We start from the raw sequence: 21,554 nt of genomic DNA on the forward strand, positions 1-21,554 counted from the left end.
GTCGACGCACATAAACGTACGAGTACATAAATAACCCCGAAACCCCCGAATCTTTCGAAATACGCACGCAAATTTCCAATGAAACAAACGCTTGAGCGTGTTAATAAAATTGAAAACGGCCAGAGAAAGCTAGAAGGGGTTTATTTCCTTTGACAGAGACAGACTACACCATAACGACTTTACGTGCGCCATTTTAACGACGCAGTCAATCTCAAGTGCCAATATAACGTGGCAGGAGTAATTTAGATCGATGCGTCTTGCCAAATCTGTATAAATAAAATAAAATTTCCTACTTATAAATCGATTTCGATCGTGAAAAAAAGTTTAATTGGATCAATGTCAAATAGAGCCTTTTACGACTGCTTCACTCGAAGTTTTTTTTCTCCGACCACTAGATGTATATGTAAATAGTTTGTTTACATATGTAAGTGTGATAAATACATACGGCGAATGCAATACATTAACATTAGACCGCAGCGAAAAAAGCGAATTTTGCATAAGCTTAGTGGAAAACTTGCGTCGAATCAAGGGAACGTTAAATTGAAAACAATCATTGAATCATAGAAATACAAACATATCAGTTTATAATGCAATTGTACGTCCTCATTTTATGGTTCTTTTTTAAAATTAGTAAATAAGGTTATGTTACAAAAATTACAAAATAGAGCTATGCGAGGTATTTTAAGTGTCAATAGATTAAATAGTAAAAAATATATGTTGAGTGAATTGAATTGGATGAATGTAAATAAAACCTTGAAAGTGTGCATGTTAGTATATATATATATATATTTTAATTAGATAAAATATTGTTACCTAGATATTTTGACAAATATTTGATAAGAGGATGTGATGTACATACATAACATAGTTATATACTAGAGGTAAGAATAAGTTAATAGTTAAGAATCTAAAATTAAGTAGATCAAGGAGAAGTACAATGGACTGCCAGAAGTTGTCAGAAATTTTGACAAAATCGACAGATTCCTGGTATCCTTAAAACAACACCTCTGTACAAGTGATATTAGATAATAAGTTTAGTTTATATTATAGCTCTAAGTCATGTGTATTATAATGCGCTTTCTAAGCTATTCTAAAGAAATAAATTAAATAAAATTTAAACAATCTTAAGTGCTTCCAACCAATCATTTTATCCCGACAAAATTAAAAATGATAAGATAATTATAAAACAAAATAAAGATATTCTCTTGAAGATGATTGAATCAAATTCATATTATTCTCCATTCATAATACTCTTTTCATAATATTTATAAATACATCTCACCGTGTTATTCGATCTCACCTCGCACATATAAATGTGAACCTTCAATGACAATTGTTTTTCGATAGGCACGCCCACGTTCGTTAACTTGTGGCTTTCACGCGTCACGACAAAAAGAGACGAGAAATATACAGAGACAGAATAGAAAAACAGAACGTGTGGAAAAGGCGACAGCGAAGGACAAAAGAAAATCTCGGAAAAGTCGTCGCAGAAATACGACATTGACGCGCCCATCTCGAACTGTGAGACGTAATTCGTTTTCCATTGTTTCAATATCGGAAAAATATTATCGCAAAAATGCTCTATAGTCCACGTGCGAAAGCCGAGATCCGAATGCGAAATATTGTATTATACAGAGTGCGACTTTATTACTGTAAAAAGTAATCTTGCATCAAATGCAGCGGCTTAACGCTAAGTAATAAAACGGGCGAGTGATATTAACTTAAATGTGGCAGGGTTTCTCAAACTATATATTTCACGTCGTTTAGTGGTGCTGGATTCAATTTGAGATCACTTCTGGAGCAGTATAAAAAATATATGGTTATGAAAATTTTTATGAGAGTCCGTAAATCAGTTTTGCACGTTTGCATCTGAATTTTTATTGCTTTTTCAGTGCATCTTAAATATACATCTATTCATAATTTATGCTGTAGTGAAATTTTTACATAACGCTCAGATATGATAGTGAATGTAAAAATCCATTACCGGGTATAAAATTTTCCATTCAATGATAGTGTTGCGTATTTTGTAATTAATATTTCACATACATACATATAAATAATATTTACTTCAACTTTATTGAATCGAACTTATATTTTATTTAAATATACATATGAGCCGTTATATTTAAAAGTGGCAAAAGTACACTTTTCTCTATTCAGAGAAATATTTGGCAAAACATTAAACACAATGAGTACTTCCTTTGGTAAAAATTAAAAATTAAGTGCAGATTTTCAGGATTATTATCTAATATTATGTACAATATATGTATATATGAATTCGAAATTTTCTGTCGTTATTTTGTTTATTGATTTATTTCTTAAATAGCATATATTGATATATTTTATATAGCATCTATTTTTATCTTATTAGGCACAATTCCTTCTTTATTATGGACCCAAAACCAAAACGTAAATATCAAATTTATCTATGAAGAATCTGCTTTGTCATATTTAATAATTTGAATCGTTTATATCACAATGAATCACTCTTTGACACTATACAAATATTTTATCTGTTTTTTATTGCAAAATTCTTAAATAAAACCAACCTCTCATCTAATTTTTCAGAATACAAACAGTATGTGACATAAACTATTTTAAAACCGGACCAAATTTATAAAAACGTTGGCAAAAATGATTTATCATCAATAAAAATTTACACTTTCAACAAAAAAAAACCATAATAAAAATTTATTATAAAAGTACTAAAGTATATTTAAAAATTCGACATGGAAATTTGGCATATAAGTATAAACTTGAAAATTATATACATTTCAACACATTTAACTGAACAAACTTTTCCAAATCAAAACAAATAAATAACATACATATGTATAACGCCAAAGTTCACGGATCAAAAAAAATATCACGAAAATACATTATACTATATATAAAAACGGACTGTCGCTAAATATATTTGTATATTTGTATATTTGTATATTTGTATATTTGTATATTTGTATATTTGTATATTTGTATGTGACGGACGATCAACCATCAACCAGTATGGGGAACAAATTTTTTTTTTTTTTCATATTTTTCAGTTTTTTAATTTTTTTCATTTTTTCAGTTTTTTCATTTTTTTCATTTTTTCAGTTTTTTCATTTTTTTCATTTTTTCAGTTTTTTCATTTTTTTCATTTTTTTCATTTTTTCAGTTTTTTCATTTTTTTCATTTTTTCAGTTTTTTCATTTTTTTCATTTTTTTCATTTTTTCAGTTTTTTCATTTTTTTCATTTTTTCAGTTTTTTCATTTTTTTCATTTTTTTCATTTTTTCAGTTTTTTCATTTTTTTCATTTTTTCAGTTTTTTCATTTTTTTCATTTTTTCAGTTTTTTCATTTTTTTCATTTTTTTCATTTTTTCAGTTTTTTCATTTTTTTCATTTTTTCATTTTTTCATTTTTTTCATTTTTTTCATTTTTTCAGTTTTTTCATTGCCGGGGGCGCTGGCGGCGCTGGGGGCGAAGCCCCCGGGGTGCCAAAGGCATCGGGGCGCTGGGGGCGCCGGAGGCGTCGGCGGCGCTGGGGGCGAAGCCCACGGGATGCCGAAGGCATCGGGGACGCTGGGGGCGAAGCCCCCGGGGTGCCGAAGGCATCGGGGGGGCTGGGGGCGACGGGATGCCGAAGGCATCGGGGACGCTGGGGGCGAAGCCCCCGGGGTGCCGAAGGCATCGGGGGGGCTGGGGGCGCCGGAGGCGTCGGCGGCGCTGGGGGCGAAGCCCCCGGGGTGCCGAAGGCATCGGGGGTGCTGGGGGCGCCGGAGGCGTCGGCGGCGCTGGGGGCGAAGCCCCCGGGGTGCCGAAGGCGTCGGGGGCGCCGGAGGCGTCGGCGGCGCTGGGGGCGAAGCCCCCGGGGTGCCGAAGGCGTCGGGGGCGCCGGAGGCGTCGGCGGCGCTGGGGCCGAAGGCCCCGGAGCGACGGAGGCATCGGGGGCAAAGGCGTCAGGAGGTCGGCGATGCACAAAACGTAGTTCGTAATTCGTAATCACTTCGTAATTCGTGCATCAATTTCTTTCCGAAACCAGTCGATTCAATATCTTTAACTTTATTTTTATTCGAGTTTCAATTCCTTTTCGAAACCACCCGTTGAAATCAACGGGTCCAACACTAGTCTTTCAATGTTTACTTAGCGAAAACACAACTGAGAATATACGGAGCAAAAAAGTTTAAATTCTCGGAAATCTAACGGTTTAAAAACCCTAAAATCCATCAAATTGAAAATACACTATGCGTGTTTCGAACACATACATACAAAAAATACGTAAACACTCGGCTTTCACGATAATTGAAGTAAGTTCGTGGTAGTAAATATCGGATAAACATTACGCGAACGGGATTATTATCCGGAGCGTATCGCAATTTAACGAGACAATCAGACAATTTAATATATTGCGTATAAATAGGTAGTATGTCGGTATATTTTGGAGCATCATCATCATCTGCCGTTGCTCTCTCGTTCTCCCGATTACGTCCCATTATTCAAGGGGACCCCATAACAAATCTGAGAGGGTGGGATGGGGGATGAGCGTCGTAAACGAAGATGTTAAACCCCTCTCGAAACAAAGACCAGGGATGAGAGGAGGCCGTAGCTCATCTGGCGAGAGGAGAAAATAATTAAATACGTCAAATTTAACGGAAAATCTCATTATCTTTTTTGACAACGTATTCAGTTTCTCCCCATATATGTATATGAAAAAAGAAAAAAATTTCAATAATGATAATAATCAAATCTAAAGCATAAAGAAAAGTTCGAACAAAGCATTGTTATATTTTCCATTTTTTTTTAAATGTATTATCTTCTTGATTCCAATTAATTCACTCAAATTATAATACTAATAGTATAGTAAGCTTGGAAAATATAAAAATTATGGTAATATAACTTAAAATAGTCATCAGGAGTTAATTTTTATTTGTTTTAAAGTAGCCAACATTCTAAAATGTATCGCTACACTAATTTATAAGCTACATAACCAGCAGAATATAATAGAGTTAGCATGTTATGCATTCAAACTAAGTGGTCACGGGTTCAATCCCTCCGGTACTGCTGACCAGACCTTGGATAAGTGACTCCAGGTCGATCGTTTTCTATCAGAGTTTGCTAATTTGTGATTTTAATTGAAAAGGTTCCAACAAATTGGCAACCTTGAATTATTTTACACAACTTTTGAGTTTTTCAGAATCTGGAATTCGCTGATTTAAAAAAAAAACTGCAGAAATAAAAATTTGTAAAAATTACTCTATAAACTGTTTATCGATGTTTATAATTGTCCAGGAATTGGGGATCAAAATATCGCCAAAACCATTAATTTAAAATTTATTAATTTTATAATAGGGTATTTAATCCTAGTGTAGTTTAAATTTTTAAAAAATATTTTTAATTTAATAAATAATACCTGCAAAGTCTTCCTGGTATATGTACATATATGTAAAATAGAAAAAAAAATTAAATCCAAAATTTATTTTTCCGAAGGAAAATGAAAATTTATCAACCGTTATATTGTTTTTCTGTATTATTTTTACATTATTTCTAGAAAATAAAATAAAACATTTTTTTTTCTAAATGATTACAGTATTACTTTTGTGAACTCAATTACATATTCATGTTTGCATATGAACAATGCATTTAAAAAGTCAATACGCCTGAAATTTTCCCTATACCTATAATTCATATTGTTTTAAATATAATATAAATTACAAATATTATTTTATCGCATGAAAATATGGCAACATATAAAGTTGAATATATAGTATACGTATGTATAGATCACGATGTAGGCTATTCGATAGTGTTGATCACTTGTCGTATACCCTGTTAGCTATGGTTGGTTTGAAGGAGGATTTTCATCCTCGCGAATGTTACAGGATAAGCCGCAAAAACGTCGACGTAAAATGAAACGAAGGGAAAAAAGCCTTTTGAAAACGAGATTTTCCGATACAAAGATAAGTAACGGCATCGCCATTAAGACGCCGACGAAATATCAGAAGCTTAAAACTCACAATGATTCTCTTCCTTTTATATCGAACTTAATAAAATTCGCCCGAATTGAAATCGTGATGACGCCATGCTGACTTCTTTTCATTTTAAATATAAAAATAAATATTTATTTAAGATTATTATTCAAATTCTACGTGGAATACTATCGTAAATAATGAACATCGAAATCTGAATGGGTAGATTACTTAAGAGATAAAGTATAAAATATATTTCAAGTGGGGTATTCGGCTACTTCAATATATTAAAGTTAATTGGCTGGAAGAGCGAAATATCATATAGATTGGAATCTCAGGCCTAAGTGTAACAAAAAGATAGACTTAAGTACAGGCAACTTTGTGTAATATTTGAATAGAATTTAATATACTAAAAATAAAGTAATTTCAAACTAATCAAGTTTGATAAATACAGAGGATAGTTTCAGAAGATGTAATTGTGAATGTAAAGGTATCAATATCAAATGATTTTTATAAAAGAAATTCATTACAATGCTGTATACAATTTAATAAATAGTTTTGCTTATTTTTTTTGTGAATACTCCAGATAACATTGATTGAAATGTCGTTCAACAAAAAAAAGGGTTGAAAAGCAATTTTTTCATCAATTTATATAAAGCAAGCGACAAAAATCGCGTTTGAAGTTTCAAGTTTTAAATAAGCGTTCCCCTACCTTTCTCCAGGCTACGTTTGAGCTCGCACTTTCCTCTTTTCATTTTTAATTTTCCTTCAATGCCTCAGTGTTATTTTTTTAAATGAAAAACTTTAATTACAAAGGATACATTCTGAGAGAGCCGGATTTGTCGCCGACGGCTAGCAGCTTCTGAATAGGATCCCACGCCATGGCCGTCGGCGAGAAGGGAAACCCATGGCGAAAAGTCTGAAACAAAACAACAAAACGCACATTAAACACCCATAACAAAAACGGAAACAATAGAACGAAAACGCTCAAAATTCGACCGAGATCGCTTAATCTATTCACATAACACGACAAAAAAATAGCCCGGTTAGGTCAAAGGTCAACCATTGACGCGGATGATGTATAGTTTTAGGGTGTTGGGTAAAAAATGTAAAGGGTGGGAAATAAGGGTGTGGATCGACTGCGTGAAATATGTGGAAACTCTTGACAAATTGTCGAGCCGCAGGCTAGATATCTAAAGCCCACGTAGAAATATTAATCTCGATAAAAACGTAATGGTTCAAGCTTTGAAAACCCACGAGAAAAATCGAGAAGAAAACGTGACTTAAATGTATGAGATTTTATCGACCTGAATTGTTCTATTCAAGTGTTTAAAATTAACTATCGAATATTTTTTTAATGTTCAATAATAATATATATCCAATATTCTGCGCCAGTACTTTGAATTATAAGTAGTTTATTTGTCTCGTATACAAATCTTAAGATAATAGTAAATTACATACACATGTACATATATGAGTATCTTCTACTTAAACCGTAGTCTACAAAAAATCAATTTGTATTTATTCTTACAAAGTTTTACCACTCAAACGAAACCAGGCAATTAATTTAGACCATTTATGGTTTTCAGAAGATTTCACAGTCCTTTTCACAGGTTTTTTTCAACTTACATGCCGAGCAGTTCTACTATTCAATCTAATACATGTACAAATATAAAGATTAATGTTCTTTTGTTCGTTTGTCTGCTATGCAAATTCTAACGATTGGTATTGTAGCGTGAGATTTGCATAGCGGTCAAGCAACCAAAAGAATATTAATCTTTATATAGCAGAAAGGCTAGTCAAATTGCCTGGCTTTGCTTAGGCGGATAATATAAAATTTATATCACGAAAGTTCGTAAAAGTATTAATTGAATTCGATTCCCTCTCCCAACGGGAAATATTCAAATACGAATCGAAAATAAAATATCATATTAATCTTAATATCACAAGAAAAATAAATATATTTCACGGAAAAATTGCCTTGTGCCGATAGCTCGTAGCTTATTGAAATTTTCCAGGTCAATTTTCACACTCGTTCTGCTGAAAATAACACCATTTTCGTCCTTTTTCCATTCCTCCTAATGTATAGGTATAATATATGTATAAGGCAGTTGAAGCCCTAATGAATGGCGGCACCTTTTCACACAGCGGCAGATGGTTCCCCGAAAATTTATTTCCGGATATGAATAGAACATCTTTATTGTGTGACTTGAATCATTGTCCCCATACATAACATAAATACGCAAAAAAAAAATTCAATTCAATAAATCTTAGATTACTTTTCAATATTTTGTAGATTTATACTACACACAACAAGATTCATTTGATTGATTTTTTATTTTGTCATTACGATTGCACAAAAGATCATTTAAAAAGAAAAATCTCAGGTAATATCTATTGTAGTATTTTATATAGAATTTTCTTTAGTATTTATTGTCTATTCTCCGAATGTGGCAATTTAGTCCAACGTGGCCGAATACCTCTATAAACCTTTTTCTAGTTAAGATGACGTTTTCTTCTTGCTATCTTTTCCATTATCTTTCCTAAATGAACTCTATCGGTTCTTTCGTTGTAAGCCCTTCACACACACGCAAGAAAGCCTTATATATTATATATTATTTTTCCACTTTTTCTACCTCTTGCACTGAAACGTATTAATGTATCGCAGTACGTGTTTACGATATATTTATATGTTACTAGTGGTTTAACCTGGCTTCGCTCAGTGTTTGTAATATAAACCGCTTAAAAAAAGGCTAATCTAATAGTAAACATGCCTGGCGTTGCTTGAGATGGTACAATGTTTAAAAAAACCCTTCAAAATAGCTCGGTGGTTAACGAACATACATACATATATAATAAATTCGTTGTTTTACCCGGCTTCGCTCAGTGTTTATTTATTTGAATTGAAAAAAAATAATATTCAACGATATAATATCGTCGGTATAAAAACTTTGATTTGCCTAATGACTTCACGCCTACGAACCAAACAAACATACAAAGTCCGTTTTGAAATTATATATTAGATTGCGAAACGATACATTTTATGCCGTTCAAATTTTGAGTAGTAATTAAAAAATTATTGAATTTGAGACGAAGGTTGTATTGAATCGAAAACAGTCAAAATGTATTTTTAAAAAAATATCGGAGCCATAGTGGTGAATCCATTGTGTTTAAACGCAAAGCTACGTACAAAATTGCATACAAAAGAATAAGTAGATCTACATATATTATTATTATACTATATATTAACTGTTCTGCGACAAGTTAAACGACAAACACGAAAGTTTACAACTTGACAATGTTGATTAAGGGAACCGAAGCGAGCACCCGTATAATATAACACAGCCGTAAAGCAACATCAAAGCGAGCCAACTTTGCATTAGAGAAACCACCTGGATTATACATTTCACCGAGGACAGGACAGTTGAGAAAAAAGAGACCGTTTAAAAAAGAAAACCATGATATGGTTAATTCCGCAGATGTTCTCCAAAGTGCGGTCTCAGATGCCGCGGGCTCGTTAAGCTTCCGGGCATGTTAACTGGTGCAACATAAATGTGGTTGTGGAAAATTTTCCGGAAAATTGCAACGTAGTGCACGTACCGTTCAAAAAATGAAATAAAGCGAAAATTTGTAGGAAATTTTAAAATTCCAGCCACAAGGTGTGTGCGATCGAAGGATTCGAACGGGGGGGTTGGGAAAATTCAATAACAAGCCGCGAACGCCAAGAGGATTTTCCGGCAAGGAATGAAACCGGAGGCACTTTTGAAATTTTATTTAAATCGCACTATAAATGTAATACTTCAATTGCTTCGGGGAATATATATCCGATTCGTTCGAAAAATGCAATCGGTTTCACGTACATTTTGAATATTTTAATACGTTTTCTAGGGAACGCTTTACGTTTGAACCATTCGCGAACAAAAAGGAAAATTTTAAATATTTAAGCGACAAACACACGTGTTTCCTTTTATATTCAATTTCTACATCAAAAAAATATTCAAACTATACCGATTAATAAATATTATAAACGTACCAATTAAAACGATGCAATTTCATAGGTAGCTGAGGTACAAAAAATAAGGGAAACTACAAATGTACTAGAATGAATGACCGAATAAAATATATTAACTTTCAAACACGGAAATGGTTTGAAACATCCTTATAAAATGATATCAGACAAAAATAAGTTTAAGTGTTCCTTAAATTGGGGCAACTTTTCTTCTGACGTTTTCCTTAAGTAATCGGTCTCATTTAATAATTTTTCCATTTTGTTTCTATCTATGTATTTTTTATTGTATATTAATTATGTGCTGTAGTGTGTAAACACTCATTGAGCCATGTCTGTTGCAATCAATATTCATATTAATTGAAATAGATAAATTTTGATAAAATAGTAGAGACGATTAAAAAATGTTATGTTAAATATACATATGTATACGAATATACATGTGTATGTATGTATATTTCTAAACCTAAAACAATTAAATAAATGCTGCTTTCAAATACATTTGCACAGCTTTTTTTAAATATTGTCATATTGAGTAGCATAAGACTGTTATAAATTTTTGTAAAAATAAAATGAGATATGTTTTTTTTTAAATATTTTATACGTATATAATGTGTGTATTATTTTATGTATGAATGTATGTACATATATTCTTGTCTGGCCACGATGTCATATTGGGGTAGCCGGTGAAGACACTGTGGTATATGTTTATTAAAATAAAATAAAATATACTCATAACAAGTGATAAATTAGCTTTAAAATGCGGCGTAAATCATATTATTTTCAAATAACGCGCATATAATAAAATAATTTCAAATTTTCTAACATTCGGTTTAGTATTTGCATATGTAAATACTTCACTATAATTAACCAACTACCATAAAAATATCATGACATAAACTAAATACATCCAAAATGCAGATAAAACTTTGAATAAAAATTGAAAAGAACCGCAAGAAAACGCAAACGCAATTCTTAAGCTCGCATTAAGTCTTGGTAAAATCTTAAAGCTCTCTTAAACAACGTCACGAATCTATTGAAACATTTGTAAAGACGAGCAAATTCTATAGCCATGGCACACTGTAGGCATCGTACAGCTCCATTTAAAACGAAGCTTCATTTTCAATTCTTAATTTACCTTTTACTAAGTTTCAATTCATAACATCGCATCGTTAGAATTCTGATGATAAGTCCACAGCTTTTCAACTTTTTTCGCACATACATACATACAATACTATATGAAATATAAGGTATATAGTGAATTTTTAATGTCATTTTTTGCACAGATTAACAATGCATTGAACGGTTTAAGATATAAAGAAAACAAAAGAAAAGTTACAAATAGGATACCTTTAAGGGAAGGTACCATATCTGGTCAATTTGTTATATTTACATATATGAACATGTGTATGTATGTATATGTATATGTTACAATTGAAGTGTATTTTCAGATGTAATATATTCCAACTGGCGTTTAACGTCATTCATATTCTAATACAATTCAACTAGTAAATTATATCGTTCTTAAGTGCAAATGCACTTTCAACGATGTGCGTCAGTTTTAGAATACAATAATGCGTTAATATTTGCTAATGGTATTACGTATAAAGGTAATGGGTACCGTTTTACGATAGCTTTAAGAATTTGTTCAAAACAAAAATGTGACTTTCCAACTTTATTTACTAGTCGAGTGACGTTTTTACGAAAACCTAACCTCTCCATCTAATCTGGTACCAACTTATAGTTGAATTATATTTTCAGTTGTAATATATTTTGACCAGTTGAAATGTAATTTGCCACATGAATCAACTAACGTGATTTAGACGGAATACATATATTACAACTAGTCAACATATGTATCATCATCTACAGCCATTCACCACCCACTACTGGATGAAGGCCTCTCCAACACGCTTCCTATCATCTCTTTTTTGCGCAATTCTCATCCATTTCACCCCACACATTTTCCTAATTGCGTCTACCTATCTTCCCTGCGGTCTTCCTTTTACCCTTTTGCATGATCTCGGGTACCATTCGAGCACTTATTTTGACTACCTTTCGTCCATTCTCCTAGCTACGTGGTCCGCCCATTGCCATTTCAATCTCTTTACTCTATCGACTATGTCCACTACCCTTGTCACACTTCTCACCCACGTGTTCCGCTTAGTTTCCTCGTTATGCCGAGCATACAGCGTTCCATAATTTTTTAAGTGCATTGAACTTTGTGTAGCATCTTGGCGTTCAGTGTCAAAGTTTCACATCCATATGTCATTGAAAACGCACATCAACTCTAACGGTAGTTGGTACCAGGTTAGATGGAACATATTCCAACTAGTCAAAATATATTACAACTGGAAGATATACTTCAACTGAAAAATCCAATATATAATTTTGAAAGAGACTTTGTATATACATATGTATGTATGTAACCTTCGTTCGTTGGGTCGTAGACGACATTCATAGGCGTCGATTCGATTTTTTTCGATTCAAAGGATTCGAAGTCCCCGGGGGCGAAGTCCCCGGGGGCGAAGCCTATGGGAGCGCAGCCACCGAGGACGAAGTCCTAGGGGACAAAGCCTCTGGGGGCGCAGGCGCCGGATTCTGATATACATATAATTTTGAAAAAGATAGTATATATATTTGTTTGCTCGTGAAAGTCAATTTAATAAAAAATAAAGAGAGAATTCAAATAAATCTATATAAAACTAGCTGAACCCGGCATGCGTTGCAATGCCACAATAACGCATGCAATTCCCGTTCCCGTTCGCATTCCCGTTCCCGTTCTCGGAAAAACGCAGGCAGCAAACATATTTGAAATTATTCAATTATTTGTTTATTTTACCCTAAAAACATTTGAAATTATTGCGTTGCAATGCCACTCATTCCCGTTTTTCCCGTTTCCGTTCCTGTTTTTGGCCGATTTTTTTCACAATAAGCTTCCCGGACATGCATACAATAAATCCTGAAAGTTCCATCGTTCTACCGTCCATTAACGCATGCAATTCCCGTTCCCGTTTCCGTTTCATTAGAAGATAAAACTATTCAATAAATTTAATAAAATGTTTACTATTAGATTAGTCATGTTTAAGCGGTTTATATTACAAATACCGAGCGAAGCCAGGTAAAAACCACTAGTATATACTAAAATGACTTTATTCTACACGGATATTATATAAATTCGAAAACTACGCATTTGAACTTACGTGATGCACATACGACATTTCGTCACATTGCAGATAGGTGGCACGGTTTTTATATTTATATGTATATATGTACATATAAATATAAAAACACAGAAAAATGTACAAAAATCAAGAGCCATAGCTCAGAGACCGGAAAACCGCACTCTTTTGAGCTGAAAGGAGGTTGGAGGGGGGGTGGGGGGGGGCAGAGAGAATTATTTATCGGCCAAATGTCTCCGTCGCCTGGACGTGTTATTATTTACGATCAAATACGGACGGAATTTATACGGCGAAAACGAGACTCCCGAGGGGAAAACTCCTGGAAATAAGCCTCCCCGGCCCTCCCGACCCCCCCTGCCTATTCTTCTACCTCCTATCTAGTTGCCGCTTCAGTTTCGGGACATAAAGAAGTGGAAGGCTTAAAGCGGTCGCGTTGACTAAGCTCAAATACAAAGTGCGCGCGTTTTATCCATTTTCCGTCCCACTACTTTAAGATTTATACGAGCCGACGCTGGTTTGCGTTTTTCATTTTATAACAACCGAATACAAAAATACAACAAGTGAAGAAAAAATATAGGCTTTCGCGGAGAAAACACTCATCACTTTTTCAGAACGGTGCACACTTTACGACCGCTAAAGAATAAATGGCTTGTAAAAATCACCGCATAATGAATATCTATGCATACTGTCATTTATCACTTCATCTGAGATACATGAATGTTGCACAATGATATTAATCAGTGCACCGTTTAATTGATCACAGTTGTACCTTTAGTTTTAATTTCTAAATATACAAACGGACGCTATGTATATAAGTATGTGGATATAATGCCACACCAATTTTGGAACAACGGGTTCCCAAATTTTTTTCAATTTACATAAATATCTAATACATATATAATTCCGAAAGAGACTTTGTAAATATGTAAGTATTGTTGGTTGGTAAATCCCTGAAGACATCGAACAAATGAATATTCAAATAAATTTAATACAATGTTTACTATTAGACTGGCCATGTTTAAGCGGTTTATATAATATTACAAATGCCGAGAGAAGCCGGGTAAAAACACTAGTATACATCTAATATATAATTTTGAAAGAGACTTTGTAACTATTGTAGTTCATAAAAAAACAAATGAATGTTCAAATAAATTTAAATAAAATAAAACTATTTAAATAAATTTAATAAAACGTTTACTATTAGATTGGCCATGTGTAAGCGGTTTATATAATATTACAAATGCCGAGAGAAGCCGGGTAAAAACACTAGTATACATCTAATATATAATTTTGAAAGAGACTTTGTAACTATTGTACATAGTTCGTAGAAAAACAAATGAATATTCAAATAAATTTAAATAAAGTAAATCTATCCAAATAAATTTAAATAAAGTAAATCTATTAAAATGAATTAAATAAAATGTTTATAATTACATTGGCCATATTTAAGCAGTTTATATTACAAATACTAAGCGAAGCCCGGTTAAAACACTAGTATATTATATTTATATGTAATTTTAAAAAACGTCTTTTCTCTTTACCGGCTATGTAATCGACTGCGACCTTTTCGAAGTTATAACTGTTGAAAACAATTTTCAAGATTTGTATACATATTTTTTGATAATAATCATATGAATTTTTAGATTTATATCGGGTTTCCGGAAACTTTGATTTTTAACAACGGGTTTCTGGAAACCCATGGAAACCATTAAGGTGACACCACTGGGTGGGTTGTGGAGTGTCTGATGTATGCTCCTGATATTAAGCGAGTTGGAACGGGTGGGATCAGCGTCCGATGCACTAAAGCGTACACAAATAAACACATACAGGAAGACACACACACACGCACACACATTAATAATTTCGACGCGGATGAAAGGCACATTGTGTAATACGCGCGCGCGCCTATAAATTACCTTACATTATATTGCTCCTGATATTGAGCGCCTGAGTTGGAACTGGTGACGTCAGCGTCAGATGTGCCGAAGCATGCGCGGGAGCGTACACACATACACACATCCAAGAAGAAGCACACACATACATTCATTCATCGTTTCGACGTGGGCGAACGACGAGCATTTTATGAGCGCACTCGATTTTTTACTATTAATACGCACACGCGCCTATAAATTATCTTACATTATATTTACATATATAGATATATATACATCATATAATATTATATATTATATATTAATTTCAAATAATTATTAATTCCAAAACCACCCGTTGAAGTCAACGGAACAACAATAGTTTCTAATGGTATTGTACCAGCTGATACTTTGTCAGGTGGTTTTGAAAAGGAATTAATACGAAACCTATGTAATAATTATTACTTCTGCATGAAGTATGAATATATATTTATCGATATGAAAAAAAAAGCAACTTAATTAATTTATCCACATTTTATAACAGTCGTGTTCCGAAGATACTCGAAAAGTAGGCACTGAATTCATATTTATGATTGTGTAATAAATCAAGACCGTCAAATCCTAGAGTGTTCATGAAGACAATCAAATTACCGATAAGCGTGCTCTGGTTCCGGAATTAAACGGGAAAAAGCGACAAGCTCCCTATATTCCGCCCCTAACGAAGGTTAAGGGTTCGACACTCTCCTATACTTCACTGCTCGTAGGGTCGGCTCGTAAAGTGAAAAAAAAAGAGAGGAGCAAAAAAAAAATAGAGACCCGAGAGTCGAAAACTGGAAAATCTTAGTAAATCAGCTTCGTTACGGAAATATATAAGGTTGGGAAAATAAAAAATGCCGCGGAAACTTCTTAAGGGTTTACGCACAACGGTTTATTAGGGTTCAGGGCTAGCGTTTGCGATTCGGACGATTAACGAACTTCGAATCAAACGGTTAATAGAGATTGATAGCACGAAAGTACGCTAAGATTCGTATACAGCACAATCCAAACGAAATCATTTGAAAATACCCACAAAACACAAATATACAATACAATTTAAAACATAAATTGAAATTGCACCAAATTCATTCTTCAGTACTTTTTTAAAATTAAATTTCAATTCAGTTAAAAATATATATTATGATATCCGAATTGCCCAAATAAGAAAAAAATGCGCAAGCAAAAAAAAAATTGCTTATTATTTATTGTAACAAAACTACGGGGTTTCAGTTTGAATTATGTATGTATGTATGTATGTATGTATGTATAATATAAGCAAAAAGTTAAAGTCAAAAAAATATATAAAAGCTTTAGTTTGTTAGCTATTCTGTCTTTAAATTAAAGTAGACATAATATATTTTAAGTATTCAATTCGAAAGATAAAGGTTCTGTCAATAAGCTTTATAGCTTTGAAGAAGCTAATTTAAAAAATAAATAAAACTCCACTCTTTTTATTTTGTAAAAAAAAACATCCATGAAAAAAAATATTTTTCCATAGTAAATTGAGCAATAGAGACTTCAGTTCAAAGATACATTGAGAATATTATAATTTAAATATTTAATTTTAATCAAATAGTCTGAAATAAATAGCTGAAGCAAATCACCACAACTATTTATTCATACTAGTGTAGGGCCCGTTGATTTCAACGGGTGGTTTCGAAAAGAAATTGAAACTCGAATAAAAATAAAGTTAAAGATATGGAATTGACTGGTTTCGGAAAGACAAAGGCAGAAAAAAATGAAAATTATGAAAAAAATGAAAAATATGAAAATAATGAAAAATATGAAAAAAATGAAAAAATGAAAAAAAGCCGAAGTCGATTGTCGATTGTCGACGAAAGCCGAAGTCAATTGTCGATTGTCGACGAAAGCCGAAGATACGCGAATGATTGGTTCCCCATACTTGTAAAGGGTAATCGAATATTATGTACGTAATTTAGAGCATTTTTTCTATCGAAACGGCAGTGTAGTGGTTAGCGTGAATGTTCTGAACGCGGGGACCCCAGCTCGATCCCGCGTTTTGGAATTAATTTTATTTTTCAAACATCGCTAAAATATAAATTAATTTCAATAATTTCAATTAAAAATATATATTTAATTGTTTTATATGAAAAGAAAAAAAATGGTTCAAAACCTCGCTAAATGAAATTATTAAAATTACGTATTTTTATATGGCGAGAAGGAATATTTCAATTAATGTTTAAAAAAAAAGGCGAAATGAAAAATTGGATTTGGCACGATGTCCGAGACCATTAGACCTCATTAGACCCATATTCAGGCTATTTGGGGTGATCGGTTCGAGTCGCGACAAAGTCGTCTCGTCGAAAAATGAATTAATCGATTTTTATCGATTCGTTCATTATGTTCGGCGAGAGTTAGGACACTCACACACACACCCACACACCCACACACACACCCACACACACACAGATTACCGTCGTTATATATATGATAAAATATTTCAAATCATTTTCTTAAAGAAAATTGAAATTGTTTTATACAGCCATTAATTCAAAGTTAATATTTAAATTGAAAATCAAAACGAAAGTTTTTATTCAAATTTCAATAACTTAAGCTTAACGTTTCATATAAAATCTAATTAAATAAATTCACAAACCTTTCATCAAATTGATTAAATTCATGTAATACATTTTTCCACATCAATAAATTAAAACCAAAATTACAAAGCTTTCATTCGAACGAACTCGCACATATTTTTATCGCACAGACCGAGTCTAAAATATAATTAACATCCTGCGTGTCGTACACAGTTGTTTGCATTTGATATTTTAGCCGGGGGGGGGGGGTTATTTGTGCGGCCTTATACGAATATATGATCAGGTAAAAATTAAACCCTTGCGAAATGTGTCAAAGCGACCGGTAGAGGGTGGAGAGGGAGGGGGGGCGGGTTGAATTTTCCAGCGAAAGGTGAAAATTTTTAAATATTTAGACACAAAGCCCCCGGCAAGGCACAAAGCCCCGACCCCGGTTCATTTGCGGTGCGAAAAAGGACGGTGCCCCTCAAGGATCACACGAAGGGCAATTAGCGGGCGGAGAAGCACCGATTAGCCGTATCTGCCTCACCAGAATAATATGAGCACCGTTAATAATACAATTCAAAGGGAAAAACTCAGATAGGTAAGTGGCACTACACTTACATAATTGCCAAACCGCAAAATGATATTAAACGCACTCGTATAAATTGCGCGAAATGCGGTGTGATTAAATAAACACAACATCAAAGTTCTTCTATTAAGTAAAGTGGTACGAATTTAAGCCCTTGTGTTTTTACAATACGCTACATTAATAAATGAAGCGGTGTTTTGGCCTAATTAACGCTCCCACATGCACGCTACGAATTTCACGTAATTATTGTGAAAAGTTTAAATTTCGAAACTACTACTAATACACTACCCACCACTGTTGGGCGTAGCGTTTGAAGGGATTTCGTTTCGGGAAAGTTTGCAACGGATAAACTTTGCTATTAAACGAAACTCGCATTATCAGATTGTTCGCTAGAAATTTAAACGTTGCCAAAGTCGGATTTCGTACGAAACTCGAATATTCATAATGGGTAACGACGTGAGTGGTGCAATACTTTGCGTATAATATACATATGTAAGTCATGTTTGGGAAAATTTCACAGTTTCAAGTGCAACTTGTGAAATTTTCAACACAACTTAAAAGTAGTGTTACAGAGTTATAATATAACGACTGATAGTTACATGTCTCATGTCATTAGAAAAATATAAACATTTGATTAAAATTGTACATATGTGTTTTCAATGATTTTGAAAATAAATATATTAAAAAAAAATTAATTTATTATTTAAGATGCGCAATGCTAAAAATTGCGTTTCAAAACATAAAGTGATGTTAAAAGTAAGCGGATCTATTTATTTAAAACTAAATTAATACAAATCGAAATCAATTTGAAAAAATCTGACCGAGTATCGACTATGGAATACATATTTGACTATTAATCGTTTTAGCAGAACAACTTTTGTTGACACAAATAATTTGTATATTTACAATTGAAAACTCTTCTTTACATTTTAAGTACTTAAGTATGCTTGAAAAAATCTGAACTATTTAAAAAATGTATCGTTAAAAATAGATGGACCACAAAAGTTGCTAGCATGGAGCAAACAAGAGCAAAGTTCAAACCATTATTGAACATTTTCAACATGCGACCAAAATCTTTACTGATATTAGATAACGATATGATTTATATATGCGGGGTATCATCCCAAATTCATATGCATGTAATAATCATCGAAATAGTTTCAAAACTTTCAGGACATTGATAACCGAATCAGTTCAAAGGCAGACATTAGGGACAAGGGTTTCTGATTTCCCGGACTTTTTGAATTCCCGGGACACGGGACGGAGTTCAGGATCGTTCAGGATCCCAGTATACATAATGTTTTTTTTTTAATTTACTAAAAAATATTAACTATACATATATGAACTAGAAAAAATGTAATAATAAAATAAATATATTTGAAATTGCGTCTTAAGAATACTAAAGTCAATTTCTAGATACGGCACAAATATTTCCAGCAATGGAACTAAACTCTTTCAGTATCGGTCGAAGTTGGCGAAACTCAAGACGCCGAATAGCTTGAAGTTAGGAAGAGAGATAAGAAAGGAGAGGCCAATTTTAAAGGAACCTTTTCAATGAAAATTGGCAAACTCTGATAAGAAACGATCGATCTGGAGTCACAAACCAAGGTCTGGCCAGCAGCGGGACTCTAATGGGACCCGAACTCGTGACTACTCTGCTCAAAAGCATTATTATTATTTCTACATAGTATACCAGGAAGGCTTGACAGGATAAACCCAATGCGCCTTCTTGGACAGTTAATTACAAACAATGCAGCATTTTACTATTACATAAATCACTGTATGTATTTCCAGAAGCTGAATAACATGAAAAAACAATTAATTAATTAATTAATTACAGAATCAATCCATTGAGACATCTATAGATTTAGATTTAATACATATTTTTTACAAATTATACACACAATAAATACAGAAGATTTGTGACAACAGGAAATATGATTTTTTATACAATTTTGATGAACTGTTTCAACAATGATGAGATAAAATTGGCAAACTCTGATAAGAAACGATCGATTTGAAGTCACAAATACCCCCAAATCTAACCAGCAGTATGGCTGATTGAACCCACCGATCAATTAGTGCTAAACATACACGCCATCATTAAGCCACACTGCTGGCAATTATATGCTAACCATTAGTCCACGCCGCTGGTTATCGCAGGTTATTTATTTAGCAACAGATATACGTACGTGTGAACGTATATATATATATGTATACATATACGAGTATAGGTTACAGCGACACGGTATAGTTTTAATTGGGTATCAAACAGAGCATGAGAGGCGATAAAGAGAGCGAGAGTAACAAACTTAATCAACGCAGAGGAGACGCCTGAATACGTACGGATGCTTGGAAGCCGTCTGAAAACGTTTCAGGAGATAAATCAAACTGTCGGGTCTGGCTTGGAAACTCGATATTGTGCTTACGCACAACAAATAACCCAATTATCCGACATGGCCACAATCCGAGGCGGCTCCATCATCGTTTCGTCCATAATTCGATTACGCGAGCGACGCCCATTACGCCTCATTAAAATTCACACGAGACAGATGCGTCTTTTCCATTATTTATCACGGAGAGATACACATCAACTTACGTCGTCGAATATATATTAATATACACGCTCTTCGTTCTAGAAGGTATCCTACACACATACATACATATATAGATACATACAGTGGTGTAGTGCTAAATAAAAAAGAACCAGGGCGGTGTTAAATTTGTATGAATTCATCACTTAAAAAATATGTATCCTAATATTGGTAGTTCAAATATTTATAAATAAAACCAAATGCTAATTAAAAAATATTCCTGTTCAAGTGTTGTTTTATATCTTCTATAAACTTGATAATAATAAATAACATAATAACTAAAAGAAAACAAAAATAATGAAAGGCTGGACACCAGCGCTTTGTCCATACAAACGTATTACACTTCTCCCTTCCTCAATTATGGCACTAGAGAACTTATTTTTTAATTTGCTATGGATATCCACCGTGGGCATGTTTCTGTGGTTTTATTATTTTGATTAGTTATTTTTTATAGGAGCTAGGAGCCGCCAAACATATCAAATCGCCTCTTTTTTTACACCCACGAAAAGAGTCCAGCGTGCTTATTTAACGGTTGATTTTTAAAAAAATACGAGCACACAAACATAGAAAATATCTTTCTCATACCGATGATGAATTTTTTTTTTAAATTGGTCTAGTTTCGGAGGAGAAAACTGGAGAATACGAAACCTCGATTTTGTCGTATTAAAATAGGTATTATATGGTCGAAGCGCAACTGTCACATTCACTCAATACATATATATTGATATATTGTCGCATTCACTCAATATATATATATCGAAAAAAGTAAAGGAAAATCGCAACAAAATTAAG

At 33.3% G+C, this 21,554-nt stretch overlaps 2 protein-coding genes across 2 annotated transcripts in view; both read right to left on the reverse strand.

Annotated features, from left to right (window-relative positions):
• LOC143917399 (uncharacterized) overlaps positions 1-21,554 on the reverse strand; it is a 557,584-nt gene that overhangs the window by 167,431 nt on the left and 368,599 nt on the right. The gene's annotated exons all lie outside the window — the stretch shown is intronic.
• The window catches only part of Tomosyn (syntaxin-binding protein tomosyn), a 325,351-nt gene that overhangs the window by 97,691 nt on the left and 206,106 nt on the right, over positions 1-21,554 (reverse strand). Inside the window, exon 2 of the mRNA XM_077438881.1 lies at positions 6,769-6,866. Within this exon, the coding sequence (XP_077295007.1) occupies positions 6,769-6,866 (98 nt within the window). The remainder of the gene's footprint in view (positions 1-6,768; positions 6,867-21,554) is intronic.

The sequence above is a fragment of the Arctopsyche grandis genome, chromosome 9, assembly GCF_051622035.1.
Source record: "Arctopsyche grandis isolate Sample6627 chromosome 9, ASM5162203v2, whole genome shotgun sequence".
NCBI classification, from domain to species: domain Eukaryota; kingdom Metazoa; phylum Arthropoda; class Insecta; order Trichoptera; family Hydropsychidae; genus Arctopsyche; species Arctopsyche grandis.